The 19,551-nt window shown below is 43.6% G+C and overlaps 1 protein-coding gene across 6 annotated transcripts in view; it reads right to left on the bottom strand.

Annotated features, from left to right (window-relative positions):
- bcl11bb (BCL11 transcription factor B b) overlaps positions 1 to 19,472 on the bottom strand; it is a 45,232-nt gene extending 25,760 nt beyond the window's left edge. For 2 of the 6 annotated variants that reach the window (XR_004336253.1, XM_032543387.1), the window contains exons 1-2: positions 18,619 to 19,471; positions 10,395 to 10,778 (exon numbers count right to left, since the gene is read on the bottom strand). Coding sequence is in view for 5 of the 6 variants with exons in the window: in XM_032543387.1 (XP_032399278.1) it covers positions 10,395 to 10,778; positions 18,619 to 18,682 (448 nt within the window). In the remaining variant the exon portion in view is untranslated. Of the gene's footprint in view, positions 1 to 10,394; positions 10,779 to 10,926; positions 11,088 to 18,618 lie in introns of those variants that run through there. The other 4 variants (XM_032543388.1, XM_032543389.1, XM_032543391.1 and 1 more) reach the window with 4 other exon arrangements.
- Positions 19,473 to 19,551: the final 79 nt, after the last annotated feature.

Raw genomic sequence — 19,551 nt, 5'->3', positions numbered from 1 at the left:
TGTGTGTGTGTGTGTGTGTGTGTGTGTGTGTGTGTGTGCGTGTGTGCATGCGTGTGTGCATTGGTGTATGTGTGTGTGTGCACGTGTGTGTGTGTGCGTGTCATGTGCGTGTGTGAGAGTGTGTGTGTATGTGCGTGTTTGTGTGTGTGTGCGTGTGTTTTTGTAAAATGTCATACGAGAATGCCTTGGCGCGTGTGTGTGTGTCTGTATGTGTGTGTGCGTGTCTGTATGTGTGTGTGTGCGTGCCTTGTGTGTATGTGTTAGTACATATGTGTGTGTGTGTGTGTGTGTGTGTGTGTGTGTGTGCTTGCCTTGCGAGAGTGTGTGAGTGTGTCGGAAAAAAAAAAGAACATGAACATGAAAAAGGAAGCAAAAGAAAAACAGTTATCGTGTGCCTCTGTGATTTGGGATGTATGTGTATATGTGCATTGCATACCGTATGAGTATTTGTGTGTGTGCATACAGTATGCATGCGTTTGCATGTATATGCCCATGCTCATTGTGTGTATCTGGGGCTACCATTCTGTGACAGGGTGGTATATTCTTTCAGCAGTAGTAATCGTCCCCAGCTGGCTTTTGCCCACTGGAGCCAAGCAGCCAGTCCCACTTAACTAGCAGCCCACAGGAAAATACCAGCGTGGCCCTCAATGAAGCACACAGACCCTTCCAAGCCAATCAGCCCGCTATAAAACGTCCCCCTCACATGCTTTAGACATGGCGTAAAGTGCGTTCCAGTCATTGGGAAAGAGAGCCTGAACATTCATGATCTTATTCACTACTACTCCAGTATTAGCACTACACCATTTCTCCAGTTTAACACGTAGTTCTGGTTTTAAGTCCGTAAGAGGATGCAGTGCTTTACTAACTAAACCAAACAAAATTAAGTGAAACAAAAGTATGAAAGCACCCCTCAACATGTGATTTGTCATTTTGCAAATACCTCCAAAGCCTTCTGCAGTGACACTCAACGCTGCGAGAGGGCACAGGAGCGTTGCATCATTTGACACCAATTTGCAAGCTTTCTAATTAGTGTTAGCATACTAAACCAAAGTAACAAAAGGGGAGAGTGTGTAAAAAATAAAAATAGATCGCAGATATTTAGCTCTCTTTATTCAAATCCGCTGCTCGATCTTAGAAAGGAGTTTGCAGAGCCCATTTTGAAAAGCAGGATGTGGGCGTGTTGATAGTTTGGCCGCTATTTTGCTTTCTTGCCTCTTTCCCTCTCATATGTGTCCGTTAAATATAAGACAACATCCGGGATGGTTAGGTTAGCCGAAGTATGAAGCCGAAACGTTGTGGTTTTTACAGCACCGGACGGTTTCTCGCATCGGAGCGGTGACTTCCTGGAGCCGTTTTTCCGTTGTTTTTACAGTTTTCAGCTCAGTTTTTTGTAGTGAAAACAACATGGCAGTCTTTGTGCTAAGCTAAGAAACTCAACTACTGACCCTAGCTTCATATTTGCTGTACAGACATTAGAGAGTGGTATCAATTTGCATCAAGGAAATAAAGTAAAAAAAGTGTATTTCCCAAACATGTCAAACCAATCACTTCATCTGTTCCACCTTAATTTAATAGGTAGCAACATGTGAGACCACCTTAAAAAGAAAGATGCAGATAATAGGTATTTTACAGGCTCTTCTGACAAGTAGTTTTCATTTGAAAAATTTAAGATTTGATGTGCCATTGGACAACGTGAGACTCTCTTTGAGTTCCCCACAATCTACCTATTTCCCCCTCTCTCTCTCTCTCTCTCTCTCTCTCTCTCTTTCTCTCTCCTGATGTGGTCGAGTGAAGGCCGGCGGCACCAGATTATTAGCATTGCAACGGTCATGTCTCCGGGTGAATTCTGTTCTCTCTCATGTGTCCTGATACATACTCAGGTGTGTCAAACCGTCTCTTGGCTTGTCTCTGACATCGAATGTGCTCCACACACACACACGCACACACGCACACACACACACACACACACACACACACACACACAGACAGACATGAAGATAGATTAATCTCTCAACATACACACCCAACACATATTTATGTAGTGACATTTGTGTGTGTGTGTGTGTGTGTGTGTGTGTGTGTGTGTGTGTGTGTGTGTGAGATGGTACTGACTTCAGCCTCAGGCCTCCCCCTGTGGGTTCCGTGTGGCTTCTCCCACTCTCTATCCCTCTGTCCTTTTCTTTCTTTCCCGTTTTTCTCTCTGTCCTTCTGGCTGTTATCACGCTGATACATTTCCTGCTTCTGGCACGGCTCCTGCATAGCTTATGGTTAAAGAAAAGCTTTCATCTATCCAGTGCCTTCAGGACACACGCACAAACACACTCACACCCACTCTCACACACACACACACATACAAGCGGTGGTACGGGCCAGCGCTGCCCCGCCAGACCACAGGCCCAGACAAGCTCCGCTGGCACCAATCACCCTGATAACATCTTAGGCTTTATTTCATTTTGGCTTGCTCTGTTCTGCTCTGGAAAAGACAGACTCAGAGAAGAGGGCTTTCTGGAAAATATGAATTACGGCAGAATACAGGCAGAGTGCAGCCTCTTTTCCTTTAGCAGATAACTCCCCTGTCTGCAATGCCATCTATGGACATGACAGTGCAAGCCCTCTTTCATCCAAAAGCCAGTCCAGAGCAGATGTTTCTTCCCTTTTTCTCATTGACGGCAAGTTTTATGAGTGTAAGTATGAGTAAAAAAGATTTAACACATAACACGTTCACATTTCTAGAGAATAAATGCAAGAAGTGTTGGTAAACCCAAAATGTGTTTGGTTTTTTTACCCAGGTTTTGAGATATTCCTGTGATATTTCTGCCTCCACCCATCCATATATGTCTGTGGTGCTCACAGCATTTACAAATATGTTTGAAATATTCAACATCAATGTGTCTTTCCAAATCAAATGTCCCTGGTGCTCTGGATAATGTACAGACGGACTTCTCTGAAATGGAACTACTTTCTACCAAAAAAATAGTCCCTTTGACAATGTCTCCCTGTGACGCTGTTTCTGAAAGAAGATGCTATCATTCAATTTTTTTTTTATGATTTTAAAGTGCATTTTTAAATGCCTTGCATTGTTGCGGAGGTGGACTTCTCAATTCTGTTTTTGTTGAACTGGCCCTTTAAAATGACATTAGAAATCAGTTCTACGCTTTTGCATTTTTGAGTTTTCTTTCCACCTCTTTCAACTTCAACTGCTTACAGGAAAAAGCCACTGTGCACGCCAGATTACTAAATTGTGTATCAATGTTGTATTAATATATATCATGTTGTTTGTACTGCTCCTTGCACACCCTAGACCCCCCCCCCCCCCCCCACATCTAAGTGACAAACCGACATAAAGGCAGCCTACATTCATCATGTGTTTGTGTCTAGTGTTCCCTCTCGGAGTAATTGCTGGAGACAAATAAGTGGATGAAATAAGGGCAATCGTAAGACTACCATGAAAGGCTTTCAATATCTCTTGCGGCGAAGCAGCCTGTAAAAGGAAAATACGGCCATAAACGCTGTGTCCTCATTTTCTTCTCCCACAATCCCACCCAATCTGAGCAGGACGCTAATAAGATAAGAGGAAAGGAACAACAGCAGTGTAGCAAGTAGGATTACCCGTGTCTGATTTGCTAACAAGCGCCATCTCTTTTCCTTTTCACAAATACTAATGGTAGCCCCCTTTTTCCTCCTCCCAAAGGCAAACACACACTATATTTCTATAGAATAACATGATTGAACACCCATTTCCTCCTGAAAAAAGGCGTATTACATGTTATGCATTAATGTCTGGCAGACTGCACAATAGCTGAACACACACAGACACATGAGGATTGTATCTGCACGTCCATCATGAAGACTTAAAAGTCCCTGTACAAGTGGCAAAAAGGTGCACCTGAAAGTGTATATACGTGGGTCTTGAAAGTGTACATACACATGCATGTATGCTAATACTGTAATTACAGTAAAAAAAAAAAAAAAAACTACATTACTCAGCACAGATGATAGCACACCTGCTATTAAAAAACGTAGCAGCCAGAGAGGAGAAGCGAGGGGAAACTGGAGTAACTACAGTGCAGCAGTCAAATTACCTTGATTATAGCTATTTTTTTGCAAAAGAACATAAACACATTCACAGATTCCCTCTGACACAAGACATCTTATGGTCCACAGCAGAGGAACCATGAAGTTCGCATCAGCACTTCACTCAAACATCAACACAAAGCAGCGTGTTTGTGTTGAATACCAAAGCGCCATCATCACTCTCCATGCGTAGCGGGGACGGGGTGTGAGGTTTCTAATGCCTCTTAAGTAAGGCTGTTAAGGAGCAAAGAGTCCACACATCTGGAAGACACAGTCAGTCGGCACATGCTGAAAGTTAGCGGTGGCGCTCGCAGTCCAAATTAGTGGCGAGTTTTATTCCCCCGCTGTGGTAGGAAAATATCAAATCTGCTGCCATATGAGTGCCATAAAGCTGGCTGTGGAGCGTTTGATGCCTTTATGTGGGAGCCCTTAAGCTGTGTGTGTGCGTGCATGTGTCTGTGTGTGCACAAGCGCGTTTTGTGGAAGATGCAGGCCTTAATGTGAGATTGGAGTCATTGTATGCATTCCAGCATGCACACATTTTGTGTGCGTGGCTCTTATCTGTGTGTGTATTCCTGCATACATGTTGAGTTTACATTTTCCGGCATTAACGTTAAAAAGTGTGTGTGTGTGTGTGTGTGTGTCAGGTGGCGGTGTGCATGTGCAGCTGTGCCATTTTAGCAGCTCTTATAGACCTAGTTGACCCTTCTGGATTTTGCAGACAGACAGACACAAGCAGAGTCAGACGGCCCCTGGGGTGGTCCTGTCTGAGGCACACTGTTATGGGCCAACAACTCTAGGGGCCCATACACAGGCAGGAACATGTATACTGTACACACACACACACACACACACACACACACACACACACACACAGATTACACGTAGATGCTTAGAGACATACAAGTGGTAAATTAATGACCGCATAAGGGAAATGTATTTGTAATTTGTCCTTGTTTTTGAAGGCATACACTTTCTTTTGCAGTGTCTTCCTCAGGATCCCCATCGCTGTTGTCGTGTGCTAATCATAGGAAGTCTTTCATTAATTTGTATGTGTTTATGTTTAGCAATTGCAATGGTAAATACCGCTGTTTGCATGCAGTGAATTGTTTGCTTTTTAGATTAAACCAGTGCCTACAAGTGGCTGTGCAGGGCTGGCTGCACATGTTTATTCAGGGTGATTCATAGGCAGCATCCTGCAATGCACGTGCAATTATGGGCATGCAAAACCAAACTGCATAAAATGATTGATTGATCTCGCATGAATATGGGAATTTTTATTTATTTCATTTTTTTTTTGCAGTAGGAAAACATTCAAATACAACCCTCTAAAAGGAGCATCCTCTATTCTATTTCTGAGCAACAGTATTGTCTATAAAGTCCAGTAATCTGTAATATGTTAAATTATGAAATATTGTCATCTTTTAGAATATCTTTCTCAACTTTCTTTTTTTCTTTTCCACTAATTCAGTTCAAAAGTGCAAAAAAGAACACATGAGAAGGAGCTACTGTATCAGTGAGTGTGTGTTATTTGAAATCATTTTCTCCTTTTTCCCATAGAGGAATTGGAAAATATTTGCCATACACACACATGCACACACACACACACACACACACACACACACACACAAATAAAGAAAATGAAAATAGACACACATGCCTAACAGCAGACACAAGATAAATTCCCTGGCAAGCATTCAAAACAATCATGTAAGAAACACATAAACACACACAGACTGCACCAGAAATGCAAAAGCATGAACATGCAACACACACCAACACAACACACACCCCACACCACAAACACACACACACACACACACTCACACACACCATTTACACAACTGCCACCATGTAACCCCTAATCACAACCCCAGAGCTTGGACATCAAATGAAGCAAGTTTTTTTTTTTTTTTTAAATCATCAGGAGTAATTAATGCATTTTCATATGCAAATGTGATTAATGCAAAACTACAAAGTCATTATGCAAATCGACTTTTCCTTGAGCCTCTGTACAAATATTCGCAGCTCAAATCAGGGATCAGTCTCGCCATCTTTCTTTTTTTATCTCTTACCCCTCTCTGCCTCTCCCTCTATCTCTCTCTCTCTCTCTCTCTCTCTCTCTCTTGGAGGAGAGATAATGTGTAAGTAGCATGTGAAGTTATTTCTAACTCACACAGTGTGTGTGTTTTCATGCGATGGGCCGGGGCTATGGCATTACGCCGCCTGCCTACTGATTACTGGCTGCTTGGCACTGGAGCGAGACAGGGAAGCCGGCGTACAGGGGAAGGTATGAATATGCAAAAGCCTGATTGCTTTTCATGATTAAAGCCTATTTAATATGGAAATGAGAGCAAGCCAGGTGATTAAAGGAGCATTGGGTGGTGGGGCAAAAAGGAAAAAATAATGTTGGGGTGGGGAGGAAGAAGAGACGAGAGGAGAGGAGAGAGAGACACCTTCAAATCCACACCGGTGGCGAGGTGCGTAAACTGGAATTTAACAGTTATTCAGCGGTGAAACAAGTGTCGAACTTTGCAGATTTTGACCTCTTTGGGCACAAACATGACGAAAAAGTTTTGTAACTCACGCCACAGGTTTTCAACCAGAAACCACCATGAGTCATTTTTCAGGTGTAAAAAAAAAAACGAAATCTCTCGTTGCCCATTGGCTCAAGAAAAAAAAAAACACCCGGATCTTATCACGTTAAAATGCTTCCGTGCATTCAAAACCACGTTCACACCTGCAAGAAGAAAAAAAAAAAAAAATAGCACATGTAGGTGTGACAGTTTTAAAGTGATTATGATTCTTTGGTCATAAATTCGGTTCAGTATCGGTATCAAATTGAGATTGTAAGTAGCTTCCCACCAAACCAAAGCAGAATTCTCAGCCTAATACAGTGGTACACCCCTAAAAGTGACAGCAGGGAGGTGGCCGGAGAGATAAAAAGAGAGAGAGAGAGATGTTGGAGGATGTCGCTGTCGTCTCATGAAATATTTACCGTGTGTGTTTGTGAGTAGGAATGAAAGATACAGAGAGAAAGAGAGACAGAGAGAGAGAGAGAGAGAGAGAGAGAGAGAGAGGTTGTCATGATGTGACTTTGCCCATATGTGCTGGATGTCTTAAAGTGCTCCGAGGGGGGCGGCCCGGCAGCCGTCCTGGGATGGGTTCAAAGCAGGGCCAGGGTCGTCTTGGCATGGTAACGCTCCCCCAGCGACAACCTCTCGCTTGCCCGTTGACACGCATCATTCCTCACAGACGTTCCACACACACTCACGTGCACAAAATTCATACGCGGCACACGCGCATATTAACATACTGTGACAAAGCCAACACATATACACACACGGAGTGCATGCATCAGCAAGAGAAACGCGAGTGAGAAAGAAAATAGGGCACAGAAGGGCCATTTTTCATCTACACAGAGTGTACGAGAGCGCGCGTGTATGCGTGTGTGTGTGTGTGTGTGTGTGTGTGTGTGTGTGTGTGTGTGTGTGCTTCTGCTGCAGAAAAGAGAAAGGTAAGGGAAAAATGTAAATCAGAGTGTTCTCTTTTTTTTAAAGTTAAAGTGAGAGTGAGAGACACAGGCAGAGATAAAAAAAAAAATAGAAATACACAGCGTGGTTAGTTATTACCTGATAACATTACCTGATAAAAGCCATCCCTCTGCACCACACAGGGAGCATTACATCACAATTGTGTCACATTTACTAGCATAAAACAACGCCGCCGTTAAGTACTTTGCCTAAACAAACACCTGCTCAGCTTCCAGAGGATCTGCGTGGTGGGACCCAGCATACACTGATGTATATGTTGCTGTGCTTCGGGTCTATGGGTGGTGTGTGATTGTGGTTGTTGTGTGTGTGTGTGTGGGTGTGTGTGTGTGTGTGTGTGTGTGGGGCAGGAAGTATTCATCTCACAGTGCAGGCTGGGTTTCCGGTGAGGGCTTTGCTACAACTACACCAACTGTCATAGTAGACGGCTGCCTTCACCACGTGGGAGCCCCAGCTGTGCAGAACAAAGTGTAGCATATCGGAGGCCAATCCACAGGCTGTGTGTACCGCGCGCGCGTGGGTGTTGTGTGGGGTGTCATGCTATCACAGAATAGACAGAGAAACAAAAAACAAGAAGAAAAAAACATTAGGATGAAAAAAAAAAAAAAAAAAAAAAAAAACTATCCAGGAGAGGAGAGGGTTAACTGTTATGCATATAGCACAAACATGTCATGCATGCAAGACTACATTCTGAGTACATGTGTGTAAAGGTGTGCAGGTTTGTGTTATGTATGGTACATATTTCATTCAACACGTGTTGCAAATAATAATTTCCGTTTGTGGGTGTGTGTTCCTAACACATTGGACTTAATTAGACCTAATAATGTAATCTAATTCGGTTGGAACTTGAGAACTGCCTTGAGTGGCAATCTAATGTGTCGAACAAAGCTCTCCTCCTCTCTTTCATTTGGGGCTTGGAGTGCTTTCATGTCCTGTGCTCTTAGTGATAAGACCGTCTGAGTGACTAACTGGCTGCCACTCCAACAGGCTGACTCACACACACACACACACACTCACTCACTCACTAACTGGTTTTCCTCTGACCAGCTAACAGACAAACTCCCATAGAAAACCCATTGTCGTTTTTCATTACGTAACCTGCCATGGTTTTTTTTTTCTTCTTCTTTTACTCGGGTTGCTGCAAAAGGCCATTTAAAACTCATTTACTTTCAAAGTATTACTAAAGAAATGAGACAAGACGTAAAACTCACATTTGCACTCTTAACAGTTTCTTCGTTCTACTTTCTATTTTGGATTTAAAGACTTGCTTCAAAAATTCTCATGGTTTTTATTTTTTTAAATATTAGCTGTGACATCCAAAATTGCGCTGTCACATGTTGTTTGTGATCTCCTTCAATATGTTTGTCCCCACTGCAAAAGATGGTGATCACACAGACAGACACACACACACACACACACACACACACACACACACACACACACAGCTGCTGTGCATATGTGCTGATTTCTGTTGACAAAAGCTTTAATTTTGAAAATCAACTAAATGTGGTTATAGTCTACAAGGATCTGTGTTCCACAAACTGTGTCCATTTAAGGGACTTTTCAAAATATGAAAGCTTAAATTTTTAAATTTTTTTAAATTAACGCAGTCAAAACTGAATGTATGTGTGACATACAGTACAAAACTATATTTGAACTAAAGTCAACAAAAGGAAAAGTCTCTCCTTTCACACAAGTGTAACTTCTCTCTAGTATTACAACTCTCTAATGTGTGAATTTTACAGCATAACAATGTTTACCGTCTTAAATGTGCATTCACATAATATATTATGATGCATTTAAAAGTCCACCCTTTACTCTTTAAGTCTGTGGTGCCCAGTTTTTGTGCTAACTGCATAATCTTTTACATGTGATTCTGGCTGGTAACTTCTCCCTCCTCTAACCAAGTCCCTCTTAGTCTATTGGAGTCTGTGTAATCCTGGATAGTCTTCCCAGCTCTCGGGTGTGATGGTGACTGTCTCCTCTGATAACTTTGAACTGGTTTCCCTGCAGCGCTGGCAGTCTACAGGCCTCAACCCACCCCCCCACCCCACCCACCCCCTCACAGCCAGATGAACGGCCTTGTCGGCTATTATTTATATCCCCTTTCTCCTCACCACGCACACAGATGATTTTTAATCAGCTTTTTAAACCTCTTTTTTTTTTCATATGCTGCAGGATTTTTTTTTTTTTTTTTTAACAAACGTTAGACAACATTGCAATCACAACAGCATAAACACCAAACAAACACAACACACCACACAACACACACACACACACACACACACACACACTGGGGGCGGCTCCTCTATCACCTTTTTCCTCGCCTTTCACGATTGGTTTCAGCTGAAGAAGTCCTTCAGGCCTGCCAGTGTGTGTTTGTTTGGTGGTGTTATTTTGAGTGCATGTGCGTGTGTGTGTGCGTGTGTGTGTGTGTGTGTGTGTGTGTGATGTTTTACTTAGAATGGAGCAGAATAGACATACAGTGCGGCTCTCACTCACTCTAATGAAATCATCCCAGGCTACATTAATCCCTCCTGAAGGCCACTGTCAAAATAACAAGCAGCTGGAATTCTTTAAAGAGAGCTATCTGTCTTGGACAGGTGAGAGATGTGTGTGTGTGTGTGTGCGTGTGTGTGTGTGTGTGTGTTTTAGACATGTGCTTCTATTCTGACAAGAGAGCTCCATTGAAAACTTAGAGTTGAGGTGCTTAGTGGTTCTTCTAACTGCCTCCTGGTTGAAATGTACAGTGTGTTCCGGTCTCCGTACCTCCTCTCTCCCGTTTGGGGCAGATCCCCTTGGCCGGCGTCATGCTCCTCTCCAGATCCTCCTCTCTGCCGGGGGTCACCTGGACGCCCACCTCCACGGGAATGGACCCTCTGCCCAGCTCCAGTGACCTGGCCCTGGGTGAGATGGGAATGCCCGTGAGTCCGCCATTCTCCCCAGGTTTGGAGAAGGACACCGGTCCGCTTCGGGGGCCCCGGCACATACGGCGCTTGTGCTCTATGAAAACCAGGATATCGCCCAGAGGGAAGTTGGTTTGGCACTGGCCGCAGGTCAGCATGTCATGCTCCCCAGGGCCCACTCTCCGAGGGCTGGGAGTGGAAGGCTCCGGAGATGGAGATCCCGCCCCTGAATCATGATTGGCTTCTGCTGCAGAAAAGAGAAAAGGTAAGGGAAAAATGTAAATCAGATGTTGTTCTCTTTTTTTTAAAGTTAAAGTGAGAGTGAGAGACACAGGCAGAGATAAAAAAAAAAATAGAAATACACAGCGTGGTTTAGTTATTCCTGATAACATTACCTGATAAAAGCCATCCCTCTGCACCACACAGGATGAGCATTACATTCACAATTGTGTCACTTTACTAGCATAAAACAACGCCGCCGTAAAGCTACTTTGCCTAAACAAACACCTGCTCAGCTTATCCAGAAGAGATCTGCGTGGGTGGGACCCAGCACATACACTGTATGTATATGTTTGTCTGTGCTTCTGTGTCTATGGGTGTGTGTGTGATTGTGGTTGTTTGTGTGTGTGTGTGTGTGTGTGTGTGTGTGTGTGTGTGGGGCCAGGAAGCTATTCATCTCACAGTGCAGGCTGGGTTTCCGGTGAGGGCCTTTCGCTACACTACACCAAGCTGTCATAGCTAGACGGCTGCCTTCACCACGTGGGAGCCCCAGCTTGTGCAGAACAAAGTGTAGCATATCGGAGGCCACATCCACCAGCGTGTGTGTACGCGCGCGCGTGTGTGTGTGTGTGTGTTCATGCTATCACAGAATAAGACAGAGAAACAAAAAACAAGAAGAAAAAAAACATTAAGATGAGTGTGTGTGTGTGTGTGTGTGTGTGTGTGTGTGTGTGTGTGTGTGTGTGTGTGTGTGTGTGTGTGTGTGTGTGTGTGTGTGTGTGTGTGAGTGTTTGTGTGTGTGCATGAATGGAGCAGCACATAGGTGAGTTGGAACACGGCATTCTCCACAGACAGAAAATCTATAAAGCCAAACCCGGGGTCCTGTTAAGAGAGTAAATCTCATTCTTCACAGACCTGACACGGTCATTAATAACCATTAAACATTCTTACCCCGTCCCCTACCACCTCCCCTATGGCGTAGACAGAGTCCCTCAGCTTAACATAAATCCCTCATGGACAATCTCCCTTCTTTTTTTACACCATCCTAATGTACCAGTATAAAAATGTGTCTGCTGAAAAGCCCCAGAGGAAACCTGAAGCTCCAGAGACGTCTAGGGGCGTCTGAGTGAGCGGGTACCCAGGGAGAGGTGTTGATGCCTGGGAGAGGAGCATAGCAGCGCCTGCCTGTCTCCTGCTGCTCCTCCACTTCCAGCACCCGCATCTCCCCACCCCTTTTCCCATCCCCTTTGCCTGTGTTCTCTCTCTTTCTCCAAACATGACACCCTAATAATTGCAAAGATTAGACAAAGAGGGTGTGTGCTGGTGTGTGTGTGTGTGTGTGTGTGTGCGTGCGCCTGTGTCTCGGTGTGTAGTTATCAGAGCAGAGATCCTAAACTCTCTTATCACCCATCTCAAACTGCCAGGGAGGCGTTGCTCCTCTAAACTCCCCGTCATAACTGTTAAATCCGGCTGAATATCACACACTTTTTAATATTTCAGATATTTATTTGCAACTATGAAGCACCTCCCTCACCACCCACCCAGCCACACACACACACACACACACACACACACATACACACACTCACACAAACACGTTCCAGTCCACTCACTTCGCCCTGGAGTGATGATCCGATGCCAAATATCTTTTCTCTAAATGGAGATGGGTTCCTGGATGCCTGCCAAATAATTTCCATCTCATAATCTTTGGTGGCAAAGAAGGAACACAAACACATATTTACCTACAGTTCACAGCTTGTGACCATGATTCACATGAAGTAATGTTCCGCAGTGTTCACACAAGCCGAGTAACTGCGCGCATGCATGTGTGCATTATGTGCAATGCATATAAGGAGTACTACGCAGGAGATCTCTGCTAACAATATGGCGCGCTCTCATTTCCGTTAAACACAAGACAGGCGGCGTAAGAGCCAGATCCTCATTGTGTGTTAAAAATGAGGGGAAAAAAAAGGCAACATCAAGTCAACGAGATGACAGACCGAGCAACTGAATTTGACGTTATCGCCACGAGAGACAAATAGAGTGAGGCCTGTTTTTTTAACCTGTGGTTGGGTAACATGGCCTGGGGGCAGAAGGCAGTAAATTAGTAGGTGTTGGCAATGTCACTGTGCCACTGGAATATAAGTCGGACATCTTATGAAAACCGCACCCCTCTCTGAAACCTGCTCACCCGTCTAACCCGAGGCTCACCTGTGTGTGAGAAAAAACCAGGGGCAAGAAGGAACTGAACATGGAATGCTTGAAGACGGGGGGAGAAAAAAACTGTGGACACAAACACACCGAGATGGAAACCCACTAATATGGCCTATCTTCTTGACAGACGGTGTGTAATTCTCTCTGTATAAACTCCTCAGTGAGAGGAACATGCTTGATAGGTAAGGGAGCATAGCAGACGCACTGTCAAACATGTCATTGTTGAGAAGGCGTGATGATAGCAGTGAAACCCAGCTGTCTAACATGATACCACACATACGTTATTTCTCTTTCTTGGTCTTTCTCTGTCTTGCACACACACACACACACACACACAGCTACACTACATTTACCCAATGACAGTCCTGCTACTACTGCCTTATCAAGTGTGAGTTAAGTCAGGCAGCCTTAGAGCACCCCCTATCAGTTTGATGAGGAGGGAGTCAGTCAGTCACCTCCACTGCTGCTGCCGCCGCCGCCGCTGCACAATGTCTACCAGATGGGAGACAGAGCTGAAGACAATGGGCCTCTTTCACTAATATTTCCAGTTGTGTGAAAGGTCGAGAAATACATCCAAACGCCTGGCCAAGAAGCACTTAATGAAGTTACAATGTTGTCAGAGGCGAGGAATTCAATTGCACCTTCCTTTTTTTTCCCCAAATACAAATATTAAAATGTTTGCCATTTACTTGGATAAGAGTTTCATTGTAATTTTATTCATGATAGATACATGATACAGACAATGTGACGCCCTTGTGAGTGTTTTCTTTTTTTTTACAGCTTTGGCCAGGTAAAACCAGATAGGTAAGTAAAGGTGTGTGTACACAAGGGTTCCTTTAATGTCCACTGCCTTTAATGCCCTTAAAAAATCCCACTAATCCCTAATTATTGTGTCTGTCCTCATGTGTTCTCACAAATGCACGATGAGTCTTTTTACGTTGCTTTCATTGTGGCCCGAGGTAAAGGCGAAGGCAAATTAAAATTTCCAACATGGTTTGACAAGTTCTACTCTGCCCACAGTTGAGCATAACAACGGAGGAAAAATGCAATTTTACTGGATGTGAAACATTTGTTTTTTATTTAATGAAGTGAATTTGATGAGATTCTTCTACGCGGCGTAGCTATTTTCCACTGAGGCTGGAGTCCTGACCTAACACAACATTTCAATACCAGCTGCACACTGTGTTCTGCTGCTGAAGGCAGAGTAAAGGCCAGGGGCACTCATATGACACTCGGCCATACTGTATGGGTTCAGACCTGTCTCCCTTTCTTTGTTTTCACCCTTCCATTTACTGAGCTAAAAGCACTTGCACGCGCACACACACACACACACACACACACACACACACACACACACGTGTAAACCCCAAAAGGAAAGTGGGGTAAGATTCACGCTGTCATCAAAAATAAATGACACCAGCAACGTTTGCAGATGGTTGCAATCAAAAATTAAAACAACAAGCGGCCTCGCTTAGCCTCTCCCTTTTTCTCGGCTGCGAAAGCCAAGGACTGCTGCAACAGTTTGTGTTGTGTAAGGCCAGGCCTGTGTGTTTGATTATCTTATCACCATTTAATCTGTAGCAGTCTCCTTTCTTATCATAAATCTTAGATTATTAGTCTGAAAGTGAGCAAAATACGGCTCTGCAGCTGCCTGCGCCTGTGTCTCTAAATCGCCGCAAATGACTTGCAAGCTATGAGGCATGCCATTTGAGGCTGTAAATCAAATTTGGCAAACAAATATAAAGAGATACGCTAATAATAATTCTTGAATTAATAATTAAAAAGAAAAGAGAAGAAGCTTTATGGCATTGCAAAATTGATGAAATGTGTCCAATGGTACTGACATGTAGAAAAAGAAGAAAAAAAATCTGAGAACAAGCTGCAATGGCCTCACAGTAAATCATACGTCGTTCACCAATCATCTCCTGTGAGATTATCATCCAGTTACCACAATGTGTGTGAATATTTACTGTGGTGTTGCAGTGCTTACGGTGGGTTTCTCCCCCAGTGTTTGACAGCCATATGGTGCGAATAAAGATGAAAACAGTAACTGTCTCACAAGTAGCATGCCAATTCTACGAGTAAACAGTTATCACGAGGCGTTGCCATGGCTGGATCCAGAAAAACAATTCTCTGTAATAATTTTGATATTAGGAAGAAAAAAAAATACACAGGCCGGTGATGCTGAACACCCGTTCCACGTTTTTAATGCGTGAGTAATTCAGAAGGATATTCCTATCATAGGTGTCTTTGTCATGGATGTGACTCCAAGCTGAATCATTTGACTAAAGGAGCCTAGAAAAAAGCCTGCAGGGGATGTTTGCCTTAATAAAACAAAGGATGAGCTGCAGACTGAAGGTCAAACTTAACTAAGACAACACTGTTACATGTGAAATTACACGTGGGAAATTCATGCAGTTTGTGTTTGTGGTTATGCATTTTGAGCGTGCATTTTTTTTACAATGTACTGCATGTGTCCATGTGTGTGTGCCTGGCACATTCCAGTACATTGTATGCATTCATTGCACTCCTTGTACGTCCCTTGTAACATCTGGCCCGGCAAGTAGATCTCCAGAACATAGTCTTCCACTAGAAGCCTGTCCAGAAATATGCTGATATTCAGGTTCTCTGTACTTCCACGAAGAGTGTGACCTATACGCTCCTGGCTGCAGGGCACGAGGCTGTGTTTAGTTTCACTGAATAACTGTCGGATCTGACATGTGGTTGATGTACGCTTAGCACCCTGCAGAAACTATTCATTATTACTTCTGTGAGATGACACCTTGGGCTTGGTCTTGACAGCTGACGCTGACATGTTGTACAACCACTGGGCCAACCTATTGGCCAGGTTATGTTCAAAATATTAAGCACGTAAGCAGTCATTATTTCTCTGACTCTCACGAAACTCTCCACATATGTTGACTTAATCAAATTATAGTTTGATTTTCCCCCAGCGCTCCTCAGACCTGAGGTGTGATCCCAGACCCACCCAGCTAATGGGAACAGCCCACAGCGACACCCAGCCTCCAGCCGTTTAATGATAGGTGCATTAAAAGCCGTCCATCACAGCTACAAATGTGGAGTCATTATTAAGATATGTACCGATGGTAAACATGGCTTAGTTGTTTTATGTAAATACACATGGATCTGTGCACACGTTGTGCACATTGTTCTCGTAGTGATAGAAAAACTGCATGGAAATAAAGAGGTAATGTCTTTTTTTTTTTGCTGTTCAAAGTCCAGTTTGGGCGTTTGATCTGCATGATAGCATCAAAAAAGGACACAAACGACAAAAAATACCTGCAGGGCCTTCCTTAATCTTGCGCTCGGGCCTCTCAGATCATTGAAAGCACAGCTCAGGGAGCAGGAGACAGTGTGTACCAAGGAAGAAAACAGGTAGGGCCGGATTCTGGCCCAGGTAGCCCAGGTGTCCCAGCATCCTCCACTCGCTCTCCTTGACCTCCGCTGAACATCTACCATTTGTCAGCATTTGCAAATATCTCCACTTAAGTCATTGTTTGACACTTGAACGTCTCTGCATCATCATAATCAGCAGTGATTAAAAGAATTTCCCATATAAAAAAAGAAAAGAAGATGCACCCTGGAGACATGTGAACGCAACTTCAGCTCGGACAAGGAAATGAAGGTATTTAATTTGTGACAACTAATTATCAGTCTAATTATGCAAGTATCTACATTCAGCAGATTAGGTCCAGTTTGAGGAATTTGCTGAGTGCACAGCAGGTGAACTAATTTGCACACACAAAAAAAAGAAAAGAAAAAATTCAAACAAAGTGACCCATGGCTGGACGGACGGAAGTCAAATATTTAACTGCTTAGTCCAAATTTGCAGCAGTTCCCTGAAGATAAATGGAAATGTGCAAAAACGTTGCAATCACTTGTCATAATTGAGGCAGGTAAATGTTGATCAGACACACACATGCCTGGGGTGAAACTGCACGGTCGTGAACGTGAACGAGTGGGGGGGGTGAAGGGTGGAGGGGGGTGGGGGGGGGATCAACTCGGTCTCCACCTTAACGAACTGACAGGCAGGGACTGTGACAACAGAGAGGATAAACTGTCAGATCAATATCCAAGATGGATGTTTGTCATCTGCCTAAAATCTGCTGAGGATGCACCGTGTACTTCTTCAATTAGGAAGCAAAAAAAAACTGGTTATGGCAACCCTTTAGATTTCAGATTGCTCCATAGGTTTTTTTTTATAATTACCGTAATCTTTTTATAAGTGAAAACTTAATAGGAGGAGAGTCAGTGACATGAAAGAGAGAGATGAGAATGGGGTAAATGATTAGTGTAAATGTTAAATGTGTCGGGTGGGACGGAATGCGTCTAACCCTTTTGAACACAAAACAGATTGGCCAAAGATTACATCATAAACTTCTGCAATGAATTACCCAGATTAGGCCCCTATGAAATTGGATTTAGGCAAAGCAGAGCGCTGGGAGATGAAGGTTAGATTGATATAATTGATTTGAAATTGGATCATGCGACTTTTTCTTTTTTTCTTTTTTCTTTTTTTTATCATATAGCCTACCCACAAAGAAAAATTAAATAAAATAAAATCCTTGCCTCAGATTTAATCTGCGCAATTTAATCACGCTTTTTTTTTTGGTCGCAGCTCTGAAAAAAACTTCAAACTCAGTAATGACCCTACGTGTTGAAATATCGCATTAATAATAAAAGTTCAGATTGCCGTTGCCTTGTGTGTGCTGTGTTTCCTTTTTAGGTTGCAAGCGGATTTTATTTATCTGCACAATTTCCCATTTGGTGTGATGTTCTTCAAAGGTTACCCCTAGAAAGGCCTTTGTGCGTCAAGACAAATAATGTTAAGAATGTGTGTGTGTGTGTGTGTGTGTGTGTGTGTGTGTGTGTGTGTGTGTGTGTTGTGTTGCGATAGCGGAGAGCGGAAGAGAAGAGTATGTTTCAAAAAAAATATATACATTTAAATTAAGATTAGAAGTTCCCCAACTACAGTGCCAAGTCACAAACAAATAACTGTAGCCTATTAAATGCATATGTAATAACTTGAACGTAACATGAATTTGAAATGTTTAACAAAGTACACACACACACACACACACACACACACACACACGCACACACACACACACAGCCACATGTTACAATATGATAAAAAAATCCAAATTGTGTTGTGATGAAAGTTTGCATTACAGCTCGCACGTGTGTGCACATGCAAACACACACACATTCTCTCTCTCACACACACACACACACACACACAAACACACACACTTAGGCACACAGTCCCAGTGTAGATGCCATAAGATCATCTCTCGTAAAGTCATATAAAGCAAAAGGCGCATTTGAAATATCACTGAATTGTGTTGATGCATTTTAAAGGTGTAAAACAACTATTTTTAACCCCAATTTTTTTTTTAAATTGAGTCTAATAAGTAAGTCAAAAAAACTGCAAAGTAGAGGGTTTTCTCGCATGGTAAATGTACAGAATTTCCACAACTCACAATGATTGTATGGAATTAGCTGCTTTGTTCAAAGACTGTAAACAATGCATGGATTTATAGCCAAATAAATACTTTTATTTTGTCCTAAAACAGCAATTAATCATAATGACAAACTATTAATCATGTAAGTTTTGCAGGAATGAAACTCACCCCGAACTGTCTCCCTGTGCGTCAACGATAAGTGCTGCGGGTTCACCTGCTTGCGGCGGGACATTGCCCCGGCATTTACTCTGGCATCGCCCGGTGAACGGCACTTGGAGTCGGCTTGGACCGTGGTGTCGGTCCTCTCTGGCTCGCAGGTGACCGACCTTTCCCTCTCCTAATCCCTGTACTATTCACAGTCTTCGGCTGCAACTTTGATGCGAGCTCGGACTCGAGAGGTGATGAGTCGGACAGGAGCGCAATAAGCATGGAAGACCAGTTTGTCCAAAATGTCCCGCAGCGTCTTCGGAAGAAGCAACACCTGGATTGAGGAAGCCAAAGTGGAGTTTTTAGGAAGCAGTTGGCCGATGGGCTGATACGCAGGCAGGTATGTCTGGCAATGACCTTCTGCAGATAAAACCCAAATCCTGGACTGCCCACCTCTGCAGAGACCGTGGTGACAGTCAGATGAAGTACAGAGCACTCCACTGGTGATGGCTCTTAGTTGGCTCCTTTTCCCTTTTCTTAGTTTTAATGATATGATTATATCATCTGGGGGGGTCAAATGGCTCCTGTTTATTCTAGGATTCCCTACAGTCCTTCCATTTCAGCAGTGGTGCGCTAAAATGACCCTTTGGCACTGACTCCTCTTGCGCGTTTTGGCATCGGTGCGCGGAACGGCAACTCTTGGCTCTGGTGGCAGAAGCCTCGTTGATTGAGAGAGAAAGAGAGAGAAAGAGAGACGGAGAGAGAGAGAGCAGGCGGGCAGACAAGACACCTCCTCCTCCTCCTCGTCCAACAAGCAGAGGTCCAATGTTTCCTAGTTCCCCCACAGTGTCGAGGCTACTTCTTATTGACTCCCAGGATGGAAGGATTTGTGTGTGTGCAGACTATATGCAGCCTGTGTTTTGGATGTGTGTGTGTGTGTGTGGGGGGGGGGTT

This window comes from Etheostoma spectabile, chromosome 18 (assembly GCF_008692095.1).
Source record: "Etheostoma spectabile isolate EspeVRDwgs_2016 chromosome 18, UIUC_Espe_1.0, whole genome shotgun sequence".
Taxonomy (NCBI): domain Eukaryota; kingdom Metazoa; phylum Chordata; class Actinopteri; order Perciformes; family Percidae; genus Etheostoma; species Etheostoma spectabile.
This window is presented reverse-complemented; position numbering and strand designations above follow the sequence as displayed.